Source organism: Oenanthe melanoleuca, chromosome 1 (genome assembly GCF_029582105.1).
Source record: "Oenanthe melanoleuca isolate GR-GAL-2019-014 chromosome 1, OMel1.0, whole genome shotgun sequence".
NCBI classification, from domain to species: domain Eukaryota; kingdom Metazoa; phylum Chordata; class Aves; order Passeriformes; family Muscicapidae; genus Oenanthe; species Oenanthe melanoleuca.
Genome location: NC_079333.1, coordinates 17,264,465 through 17,276,616, shown reverse-complemented (window position 1 = coordinate 17,276,616; position 12,152 = coordinate 17,264,465). Strand labels below are relative to the sequence as shown.

Below are 12,152 nucleotides of genomic sequence, written 5' to 3'. Positions count from 1 at the left end.
AAGGAAGCACCACTGAGACCAGTTTGAGTCTCTTTCTATTAGAGCAATACAACCCACCAGCCTTATTCTAGCACTTAGCTCTCATCCCATTGCATCAGTTTCAGCAGGGCTTCAGCCTGGTTTTCAGTACTGTCCTGTAGTAATGAAAATATGAATTAAATTTTTAGAAGTTATTAAATTTAATAAAAAGTACAGTTTGCTTTCCTAAACTAAAATGCAAGAAAGATTCCCTGTTTAATGCCTCTCTTAGTATAAGTAAGTAATATTAACAGTTGATGTTTGTTTCATGGGACTGTTTTTAAACTTATTTTAGATGTGCCTTGCTTCAGAAGGAGTAAAAGTGAAAGAACCTGGGAAAACAAAAGTGGAAACACTGGAAGATGAGGAAGGGGAAGTTTCAGAGGACATGGAAGTAGAACTGGAGAAAACAACAGTAAAAGACTCCAGTAAAGGAAAAGTAGAACACTTGGGGATGGAGAAAATGCAAAACCCAGATGAAACAAAAGCTGAGGAATCAGAAACTGCAAAATGCAGAGATTTCACAAGTCTTGCAATGGAAAACAGTCCTTTTGAGAGAAAGGATAGCACAAAGGATCACATGTGCCGTTCTCCAGAGCTTTTCATGAGTGACATGACTATCCTTGGGCTAAAGCCGGAAAAGATAAAGAAGAAAAAGAAAAAAAATAAGCTGGACCGGCACACAAATGAAAAATCCACCCCCAAGAAATCTTGTAAAAAGAGGCAGTCCTCGGAGTCGGACATTGAAAGTGTAATGTACACGATTGAAGCTGTGGCCAAGGGGGACTGGGGTGCCGAGAGACTCGCGGACACTCCCCGCAAAAAAAACCGCCCTGTCTCAAATGTGAAGGGAAGCATGTTGGATACAAAATCACCAAAGAAAAAAGTGAAATCGAAAGAGAAGAAAACATCAAAGGAGAAACCGATGGAGACCACCAAAGAATCAAAGCCTCCCGATTTCCTTAGTATTGAAGCCAGCAAGGAAGTACCGTGTGAGGCTTCTGATAACATTAAAGTGGAACCACTGACCCCAACGGAGGAGGTGGTACCCCAAAGCTTACCAGAACAGGTCAAAACTGAGGACAGTGACTGTGTTAAAAAGATAGAAACCTGTGGCTCCAGGAAATCAGAGAGATCTTGCAAAGGTGCTCTTTATAAAACTCTGGTGTCAGAGGGCATGCTCACATCTCTGCGCGCTAACGTGGACAGAGGTGGGTGGCTTTGAGTGCTTTGTTTACAGCATGAACTGCAAAACCTGCCTGGAGTGGGAGGAAAAGCAAAAGCCCGTGTTTAAGCTGGAGTTTGAGCAGTGTGCAGTGGGAATGTTGTGTCTCACCACCTGAGATGCTAGGGACAGGTGGAGTGGCTGGACTCCATGTTCCAGGGCAGGTCTTTTGAAGTCTTGCAATCTGTGTTCCTGCTTACCTCACAAACTCCTAACTGCTCTGTCTTCATCTTTCGTTATCTGATTTTTAGGTGCTTCACTGAAGGCTTTGTTGTTTAATTTGTCAGCCTGCTGATAGATGTGTGCAGGACTTGTGATGTATGTTACCCCGAACAATTATCTTGTTTCTATATAAACAACTCCTATGGTTGTGAGCATAATTCTCAATCCTGCAAGAAGCAAATGTGTTCTGGTTTTGCTTTGGTTGTTAGTTTTGCTGTAGGCAGTAAATGAGAACCCTTTATCTTGTGGAAGGACAAATTTTAGATCGTTTCTGGAAGCTTTCAGTCTGGAAATGTGTTTTCCGACTGGTAGATTTATATGTGTAATTAGAACAGTCAGAAAAGAAAAAAGATGTTTGTAATTCAGGGAAGCTTATTACTATATATCTCTTAATTTCTTTCTTCTTTATACCTTAAGAATCCTGAGGAGGATTTTGAGGTAGTCCAGGAAAAGACTGGACAAGGGATGTAGAATAGTTGCCAATATCAACATTGCCCAGTTTAAAATGAAAAATGTTTTATAACTGCCTTCAAGAAGGTCAGGCTTCATAAGTTGCAGTACTGACTTGGTACACGAGTTTCTTCTGAGTCTACTTTATTTTGGAACATTTTTCTAAAGAAATGATTTTCTGCATTCATCACAGGAAAAAGAAGCTCAGGAAAAGGTAACTCCTCAGATCATGAAGGATGCTGGAATGAAGAAATCTGGGCCTTTTCCCCAAGTGGGACAAGTGGGAACAAAAAACTGAAAAAGACTAAGCCAAAGGAAGAGTTTGTTTTTGGGTAAGTTGTGGTTTAACACTGTTTGATGTTTTAGTTAGGTCAAACTAATAATTTAAGAGTGAGTCCTCCTCACTGCAGCTAAGTGAACTGCATCTAACACACAAATAATCACTATTCCTAAACTGAAAAACCCTGTTGGACTGAGTCAAGCTCTAAATACCTGTCATTTATATAGCAAAGTAATTCCTTTGAGATCTTTCCTGGTGTACACCACTATAAGTGAACTTGAATGATGTTATTTGCTCAGTTCTAAACAAATCACACAGTACTTACCTGCTCAAAAAGTGGTGAAGAGGGTTACTTATATTTTCAGAGTACTTTGCAAGCACTATTTAAAGTTCTGTGTATGTGTTCAATCATAAACCAGATTAGACTAGAAAGAATAGATCTCTGCCCAGTTGGAGAGATTGCTGACAGAGGAATAGTAAGCAATGTTCTTATATTGGCAAATGATTATCATAAACATGTCATTTTTCTATTGCAGAGAAAAAATATTTAAACTGTTTATGTCCACCATGATGAAATTAAATATATCTTAAAAACAATGAGTATAGATGCATTAAAATTTGCCAAGGGTGCAGAGAATTACGTTTCTAGTATACAAGTAATGATTTCTTTCAGAGTAGTACAGATTTAATTAGCTGCAGGTGCAGTAGTTAAATCTGGGTAGCCATTCATACTTGCAAATTCTTGCAGATGGGAAAATGAATTTAAAAGGGGGAGTTTTTCCATATTTCATGCTTAAAATTATAATATGTTTGGTTTTGCAAGTTTGTAGTACCCTTTTTACCAGCTAGTCTATGTGACATCTAGTTGCAGCTCACTTTTAGCAAAGATGTTAAATCAGTGGGAATCCCCAAATCTTGTTTATTGGAATAGTCAAGAAAAATTAGTCAAGAACAAATGGAACACTTTGTATTTTTAGAGCTTTGTATAAGTTTTGGAAATATTTTTAAGTTTAAGTTGAAAGATTGAGAACTTTCCACAGATAATGGTGAGAAAACTGATCACATCTTGTAGCATAAAAAAAAGTAGTTGTAAATTATTTATTCAAAGTAGCTAGGAAAATTATCTAAATCATTCATTCAATGCTGTTCTATCCTCGTTAGCTGGCTGGATGAGGAAATACATATTTTCCAGTCTCTCATCTTTATTCAGTTTCATCATGGATCAATAGTATTTAGTGAATTCTGTAAAGACAGGATTAAGAATTTGTGAAGCATAAGTGCTGGAGAAGGTATCCCATATCCCTTTTTATTGCATTACCTGATCTTCTGGCTGCTTGAAGAGCTGGTTTTACCTCTACCTGCTGCACTTAACTCACTCTGCTTCCTTCAGCATCACATTTCAGCCTCATCTTTTACATGTGTTGGTGAAAGGGTCCTCACCCCTTCAGAATTACATCATTTTCCATGTCCTCTTGCCTTTCCCATCAGTAGCTTCCCTCATTTTCCTGATGGTCTGGGTCAGATGTGCTTCCCCCATGTACAGCCCATTCCTTTGCCTAGCAGGGCTCTACCTGCATATATCTCCTGGCAGGACTAGAGTGTGCAGAATGAACACCTCAGCTCAGCTACACATGTCTAATCAGGCTTCTGAGAGGCTCTTAAAATTCATAACAGTGTGGGTGATTTTTATTTCTTTAAATAATTAATCTCTGACATAGAGATAGCAGCACTCCCCATTGCCTGCACGTCACATAAGTTACAATTTGCTAGCCAGGATGGCAGCTCATCCACTGTTAAATGAGGTTTGGCCTTCCCAATTAGAGCTGCAGCCCCTCACATGCCCCTGGGGCAGGAGCTGCAGGTGGGAATAGACAGTGGGAGAGGAGCTGAGTTGGAGGATGACACTGCATGACAGCTGTCAGAGCAGAAAATCCCACGGTTTTGTGGTTGTCAGGGAGCATCCGTACAGAGGAGAAAAAGGTAGCAGTACTGATGTCAGATACCTTTGTGATTGAAAACCAAAATAAAACATCTATACACAAACAAACAAACCCCACCACACACCTGGTCTCCAAACAGCCAAGGATGTATTTTTAGATGGAAAATTGCTTACTGAGAGACATCATAATTAGAGAGAAAAAACGAGGAATCATTCTGTGTACCAAAGCTTTCAGAATGCAATTTGTTTGAAGTGCTGCTTCAGAAAGCAGAGAGAAGTACCATGTTTCTTGTGATATTTCCAAGTGTATAAGGGCCTTCCTTCCAGCACTCTTGCCAACTTCTGTCAAGTTGAGGTTTTTCATAGCAAGGAGAATTAAAAACAAGTGGAAAATGTCATTGTTCCCTTATTATTGACAGTGCTATTTATAAACTGCCTTTTAGTAAAACACAATTTCTACTTCTGCCTGACTGCAAAAATTTGCAGGAACAGAGTGCTTATGCAAGCCAGTGTAGTCATTATAGCTGGAAATGCTGTGCCATTCTCTTTTGAGTGCTTTGTTTTCTTCTGGCTATTTGGAGCAATCATACCTGGTCTGTGGATTTTTTGAGTTGTAGTTAATCTGGTAACAGTCATTCAGGTTAGGCTGCAGTATGAGGCATGTTGGGTTTCATGAAAGCATAAGCTAGTTGCATTTTTCATCTCACAGCAAATAAAATACGAGGGAAGAAAATCTAATCACCCAGAACAAATACAAAATTAATTCCCACCCCAAAGCTTCATGTTTCAGAATATCCACAGAAGATTGATTAGTTTGACATTCTTCTTCTGGTTTGAAATGCTGTTTCCATTCTAGTGTAAGAACTTTTATGTGAAGTAGTTTTATTGGTTTATTTATTGGTTTTACAGTCTTTGTTCATTCCCCTCACAGAACAGACAAATCTCTTGTACAAATCTGTGCAGCAAACAGAGCTAAATGTCACCAGTATGACATTGATTTTTTTTTTTTTTTTCTAATTTTAACATATGCTACTAAAGTAATCAATTTGCGCTGTTACAAATGCAGAAGCAGAAATGTCCATTCTCATTCTAAAGTTGGATTAATATGTACTGGTTTGGTGTTTACAGTGTGTGCACTTACTGTTTTTCCCCTCTCTCTGTGTAGAAGGGTGTGTGTATGCACACACATGCTCTTAAACAATATATTTTTTCCTCCAGAAAGAGTTACATTTAATTTGAATGGTTTTGTTTCCCATTTAGCATAGCAAAATTGGAAGAAGAATTTGCAAAGAAATTCAACAGCCTCCCTCAATACAGTCCTATTACCTTTGACAGGAAAAATTCAGCTGTTTCGAGGAAAAAGCGAAAGATTGGAAGCAGCTCATGTGAACTACCAAAATCCAACAAAGGTAAATTTCCAACTGTGGGTTGTTTTTAAACAACAGCTGTGCTGTGACAAGGAATTTTTACACCCTTACTTTACTGTTACCTATGGAAAGTCTGAAGTCAAAGGAGAAATTTCCTAGCACTGAAGTTGTTAATTGGTTCTTATTTGGTTTAGTTTTCTGGCTGATTGTTTTCACTCTTGATTCCTCATTTTCATTATAAGTACTACTGGGTAGAGTTTATGCACTAAATGTATTTTTTGTAACGAGAAAGTTTTTCAAAAACATGGGTATTTGTGAGGTAAGTGAATTTGACAAGTTTTCCCAGGAGAAACTGGGGAAAAAAGGGTATATGATAAAAGGTTACATTTAAACATTATTCTAAGCTTAGTTTTGTGCCAGTTCTAATTTCACTGTAATTTTAGGGTCTGTAAATTAAAACATAAGATACCAGAGATGTCTGAATGAAATGTCTGGAATTTTTCTTCTATCAAGATTATAATTCAGTCATAAGCTTTGAGCAAAAATGTCCTGATGTGATTAAAAAAAAGTTAGAGGACATGAAAACAAATTACATAGGCAGCTCCATTGCTGAGGCTCATGGAGGGAGAAACGTCTGACACACTTGTCTGGTTTTTTATACAGACAACCTGTAACCCAGAGCTAGTAGAGAATGTGGTAAGGTAGAACTACTTTTATACTGTGGCATATATACAGTGTAGAAGCATCACAAAATGAAGGAATTCTAGCCAGTAATTCCACAAGACAAAAGGATGCTCAAAAGGATGCTCAAAAGGATCCTCATCAGGCAGACTTTGCAATGTGAAGTTGGTTTCCTTTTCTCCAACAATGGTAGTTTCACTGACTGACAGGTTTTAAGATCTAATACTGGCTTTTTTAGCCAGGTGACCCTGGATTAGATCTATGCCTTTTGAATGCTCCACAAATAATCATATTACAGTGAGCAGCTGTTCTTTTCTAGTGCACACCAATTTTGGTATTGATTTTTGTAATTAGATGTGGAACAGCCACTTTGCAAAATTAGTCTTGTGCTAATACCAAGCTAGTTCTGCATTCAGCTTCCTTTTATTTTGTTTGATGGTATGTATTAGACAGAACTTCTTAAATGAGCATGAATGAATTGCTTTACAGTATGATAACACACTGGTAATTAAGCAACATCTGTTGGGAAGAAAATCTCCTCAACTACAGTGATCTAGCAGTTGAAGTTGTAGTGGCAGCTCATTGGATTTCTTGCTACAGTATTTGCCTGTTCAAGTGTTTGTATGTTTAAAAATTCTCCAGGCCCTGTGGTGTTTGGGGGAATGGTGGGCTAGAATTCTGCCTTAAGTCAGGTAGCCCAGAACATGCTGCTTTTGGGCAGGATCATATAGGAGAGTTTAGTTTTTATCTTCTTTAGCATCACTTAAAGAGCTTTGGAATATATTTGGCCTTGTCTCAAGGGAAGGTCAGAAACATAACTGCAGGCTGGTTACAAGCCTGATATGAGTAGCTTTGTCACAGCCCTGCTGAGACAGTCATGGAGCATTTGCCTCTGGCTGACAGTAAGGGTTCTTTAAACTAAGCCAGCTGACTTTGCACTGAACAGATGGTAAACAGTCACATGAACTTTTCCACCAACTGAGCTGTGGGGTTGCAACAAGCAGCCCCAGGGCAGGAATATTGGATAGTAACACTGCTTTCTGTAGTGAACATCTAACCACAGCCCCAAACTAATCCAGACAGAGCTAGTGATACCTGCTCCTAATTCCAGAGATTGTTGAACTCACACACTCTAGCTGGGCAAGCTGACAGTTTTGTGGCAGTCATTCCAACTCTCTGAAGAGCAGGGTTCAGTCAGTTCTCAAAAAGGAGTTGAAAAACTTTCCAACAAACCCATTTTTCTTCTGGAAAAGAAGGACTGCTAAAAAGTAAATATTTCATGGCAGTAGGTGAATTTTAAATGTGTTTTATTTTCTTAGGATGTGTAAAACTAGGATGTGAGTTGTGGATTTGAAATGACCTGACCCAAACTGCATACAAGCAAGCTTACTAGCTTAGTAAGGTTTGTTCCAGTTGAGTCAAACATTTATTAAGCTGAATCCTCAATTTAATTTGTGATGTACTGACAGGCTGTTGAGCCTCATTGTGCTGCTGTCTGGTGAAGTGTGATGAATATAAAGTTCTGATTCTTAGAGAACCTTGGGCCCCAAAAGTGTAGTACAAGCAGTTCTGTGTGCTAGGCTACTGCAAATACTGCAGTAAATGAAACTGGTATATCATGCAAAATAATAGAGCTTGGTGTGGTGTGGTTATGGGTTTTTTGAATTGTCCTGCTTTTTTGCACCATTAGAATTAAACAAAAGTAGCATCTTATTTTTATGCAATGACCATGAGCCATGAAGGGTCAATATAATGAATGTGACTGTGTTGGGATGTGGGAGATCTTAACTTTACACTGCTCTGCATTACTGTGTTTTGTGGAGTTGTTTCTGCTGTGTGGCTTTTACTTGGATGGGTCTCTGTCAGGTAATTACAAGAGTTGCCCAGCACAAGTAGTGTCTACAAGTGTTTGGGGCTCTGGGTGTTTCCAAATAACAGATAAAAATCAGTAGGGATATGTTTAAGTAAACACTCCTTGAAATAGTGTGCTGCTTTTTTTTTTTTTTTTAACAATTCATTTTCACTCAGCACAGATAACTACTTAATTTTTGAAGTCTACAATGTCTACTAAACATATAAAATTCAGAAAATATGTTGGAGTGCTGCACTCTAAACCTTCCCCAGGATGTTGGGTGAATAAAAATGGAGAAATGTTTTTATTTCTTGGGGTTTGAGGTGTTTTTCTGCACCCCACCCCCAACTGTAACTGTATGCTTTAATAAGTTTTATTTTGGAGTAAACAGTGCTGGATTGATTTTCTGTCAGATGTCATTAGCCTCTACCTACAATGGGCTTGATCTGCTACCTGACCACACTTGTTTGTCAGGATGTTTTCCTGCTCTGAAGTGGAAAATCAGTCGGGCACTGCCCACTGGCACTTCTGTTGTTCTTGTCATGTCCAGGCCACACTTCAGCCAGCTCTTTCACATAAAAACACCTGAAGAACCCCTTAACATGAAACTTGTTTCACATCCACATGTATGAAGGAAAATTTGAACATTTTCTTAAATGACAGGCATTTTTCCCCCAACTTCCAAATTGTCTAAATTCTGCTCCCACTCAAACAATTGAGGGTCTTTCTTCAATGGGAGCAGGACTGAATAAGCCATAAAGCTTTGTCAAAATCCACATCAACTGTTTTGAGCTGGGAATGTGCATATACAATAATAATGCCACAAAATGGCTGAAGAATACAGCTATGCTGAATCTGTGCAGATGGCCTGCTCCGACATTTACTGGAGCTGTGACTGTTTCCTTTTTTTTTCCTTCTTTCCAATGGCATATGTGCCAAAACATCCCACCAGGCAGAAGTCAGCTGTCTGCAGTGAGTCACTAATCTGCTTGTATGCAGAAGTGAGCAACAGGCAGAGTCATTATTCCTGCTTTCTGCTAGGAAGAAATGCTCACTTATACACCAAGCACTGCACTAAAGCTTTCGTTTTGGGAAGGCGAAGAGGGAAATGCACAATGTGCTTTTATTTGGGGAAAAGATTGTCTACTCTTTTTTTTTTTTTTTTTTTTTTTTTTTTTTTTTTTTTTTTTTGTCTGTAGCCTCTAGGACTAGAAATAAAGCATCAGCTTAAAATGGATGCTGGTTTGTGGCATTCCTCTTGGTCTTAGCTGTGGGGTTTTTTTAGCTGGGTTCAGAGCATTCAGATGCTTGGAGATTTCATGCTGTAACATTCCAAGGATCATGACCTAAAAATATAACGCCTTCCTCCAAGAGATGCACAAATGTGCAGACTGTTTGTCCTGATCTTGTTAAGATCTTGTTGAAACATCCTCTATTTGATCAGATCCTTTAAAACAGGGAACTTTTTGACAGCAAAGGAGGCCTGTGCCCAGAAATTTGGAGGAAATGCAGTTACGGTTCATTTTCTTGCCTGCTGCTTCCTTGAGCAGCTGCTACTGGTTGTAGCAAGTATTCCCAGGAGGAATCCCTACTGTCCTCAGTGAGCACAATGGACAAGCCAAGGATTAAATAAGTCCTGTGGCAATTGCTGAAGTGCTAGGGAGAGGAATAGCTGTGTAGAATATTTCCAGCAGAGCAAGATGAGTAGATGGCTGTATAGCAATGTCAATAAACTAACATTAAAAGACTTTTTGTTTTTCAGCTTTCTGTAGGAAATCACAGCTAGGGTCCATTGCCTAACAGCAAGAGTTTTAGGTTAGTTTTTTCAGTCAAGGATTTTCTCTGGATTGAATGTTCACAAGTGGTATTTATTCAAAGTCGTGGAATACTTGCCTGTTGTCCCCGTGAAACAGGTGCAGCCCAGGCAGGCATCCTGTCAGCTCCTGCATGGTGACTGTGCCTACACTGTTAAGGCAGAGAGCGTGGATGAGGTTTGTCATGGAGTCAGGAGTTACATTGTCAGGTCCAAGTATGAACTGTTGACTTAGTTATTAGCCAATCTTCACTTTCAATGCATTTATGGCCAAAGGGTATTCTGAGTGTCACTGGGCACTGTCTCACAGGAGTAACAGCTAAAAGAGAAGGAAATAGAGAATTGCCTTACTTGAAAGGCAGCTTTTCTTTCAGTCCTGCTAAAGTCCTTGGATTTTCCACAGGAGAAAGTGGCATTTTGTAGATACAGGCTGATAACAAAGGTGCCTTCAGTGGGGAAGAGAGAGATGAAAAACACAGGTTTCCCCCTTTGTGCGATGCTTGTCATCTTTTTCTGAGTTTTTCATCTCAGTTATTCTGCTTAGAGTTGTTGATGCTGGCTGTCTGTGATGATTGAAATGGTTTGTAATGGTGCAGGTTGAGCTGTAGAAATTGAGACACAGGTGATATGTAACATGTTGCTTTTTCCAAGCATCTGCAAAAATCACTAATCAGCTAACTAAAAAAATAATTGTAAAAATGTCACAAGAATCATGTAGTTATGTACCTCTGTCTTGTGGAACTGGTGGGAAGACTTTTTTTCTTTAGATGTAGATGAAGTATTTGAGCTTGGTATCAAGAAAAGCTTAGTTCTTTCACTTAGGCTTTTGCTCAAGCTTTGAGTTTTTTCATTCCTAGTTTTACATTTTTGTTGCACTGACATTAGACTAGTCCTCTGTTCTACTCAGGAAGCTGTTGTAAAATTTGCAGAACAGCACTTCAGTAAGTTTGAGTGAATATGGCCTCTTCTATTGTACTTTCTGCTATTTTCTGTACAGGTTCTAGTGCAGCTGTTCAAATTCAAGATGATGTTACCTAAGATGATCTCTTGCTTGGACTTTATTTGATCTGTTGTTTGATTTCTAGATTTTTGGAAATGTGTTAATCTTTCTCCAAGGTTTTGATTTCTTCCTTATTAAAAAAGAAGTAGCAGCCACAAAGCCAACATATGCAAAATGTTAAAAGTTTCTATGCCTGACTCTGGCTGGATTTCAGCTTTCTCTCAGTAATTTTGGTGTTTATCAGACAGCCTAGTGTCTGTGAATGGCTTTCACTTCATAAGACTAAATACTTCCTCCATGTGCTGCACACTTTTTACTCTTTCTTTCCTTGCATATGGAGTCTGAGATGGCAAATTGCAGATATATAATGTAGATTACCCTGATTGCACATTCCTGTATGGTTGGAGGTGTGTCCCAGTAGCCAATGTGTGTATCTGGTTCCTTTTAAGGATGAGTGGAAAAGGCCACTTTTCACTTTCCAGGAAAAGGTATTTCTGGTGGGTACAATCCTGTTCCAGGTGGGCTAGAGGTGGGAGGGACACCTGCTTGTTAGGCTGTAAATCATCTTGTCATGTGCACAGCATCTCATTTCTGTTAGGGCTGGTCTGTTCTGACCTAGCCTGAAGCCTTGCTTATCCACTTTGTCATTGGAAATAAGTTTAGAGTTGAGTTTATAGAAACTCCCTAAAAATGGCTTTGCATTGTGGACATTATGAATCTCTTATGCCTATGTTGCTATTATATCACTGATTACTCCCCTAATGAGACAAAGGCTAACTTCCTGATGCCCTCTGATAGTGGCATATTTGGTGGTCCAGTGTCACACAAGGTGTCTTCTGACTGCTCCTAGTAAATACTCTACTGGCAAAGTAAGAATGATACCATGAGCTGGACACAACCTCACCTTCCTCCTCTGGGAGCTTTTACTTTTCATTTAGTATATATCATTTCTGGTCACCAGAGAGGCAGTGACAGCTCTTGCATCCTGTGGTGGACTGGCCCTGGGTGGTCACCATGTTGCTTGCTCCCCAGTGGGATGTGGAAGAGAATGCGAAGGGCAAAAACAAGGAAAAATACTTGCTGGGTCAAGAAAACAGTTTCATAAGTTGGAGAGAGGAAAAAAGTAATGCAAAAGCCAGCACTTACCACTAACAAACTGATGCTCAACCAGTACCTGGGCAATGGACAACTTCAAACAAACATTCCCTACAGTTTTGTGCTGAGTATGGTGTCAAATGCCTCTTGGCCAGTGTTGGGTCAGCTGTCCCAGCTATGTCCCCTCCCAACCTCTTGAACACCCTCAGC

The 12,152-nt window shown here is 39.3% G+C and overlaps 1 protein-coding gene across 20 annotated transcripts in view; it reads left to right on the top strand.

Annotated features, from left to right (window-relative positions):
- The window catches only part of BBX (BBX high mobility group box domain containing), a 136,513-nt gene that overhangs the window by 107,365 nt on the left and 16,996 nt on the right, over positions 1-12,152 (top strand). For 16 of the 20 annotated variants that reach the window (XM_056503911.1, XM_056503974.1, XM_056504041.1 and 13 more), the window contains 3 exons: positions 314-1,229; positions 2,109-2,247; positions 5,395-5,543. In XM_056503911.1, the coding sequence (XP_056359886.1) occupies positions 314-1,229; positions 2,109-2,247; positions 5,395-5,543 (1,204 nt within the window). The remainder of the gene's footprint in view (positions 1-313; positions 1,230-2,108; positions 2,248-5,394; positions 5,544-12,152) is intronic. The other 4 variants (XM_056504021.1, XM_056503940.1, XM_056504012.1 and 1 more) reach the window with 1 other exon arrangement.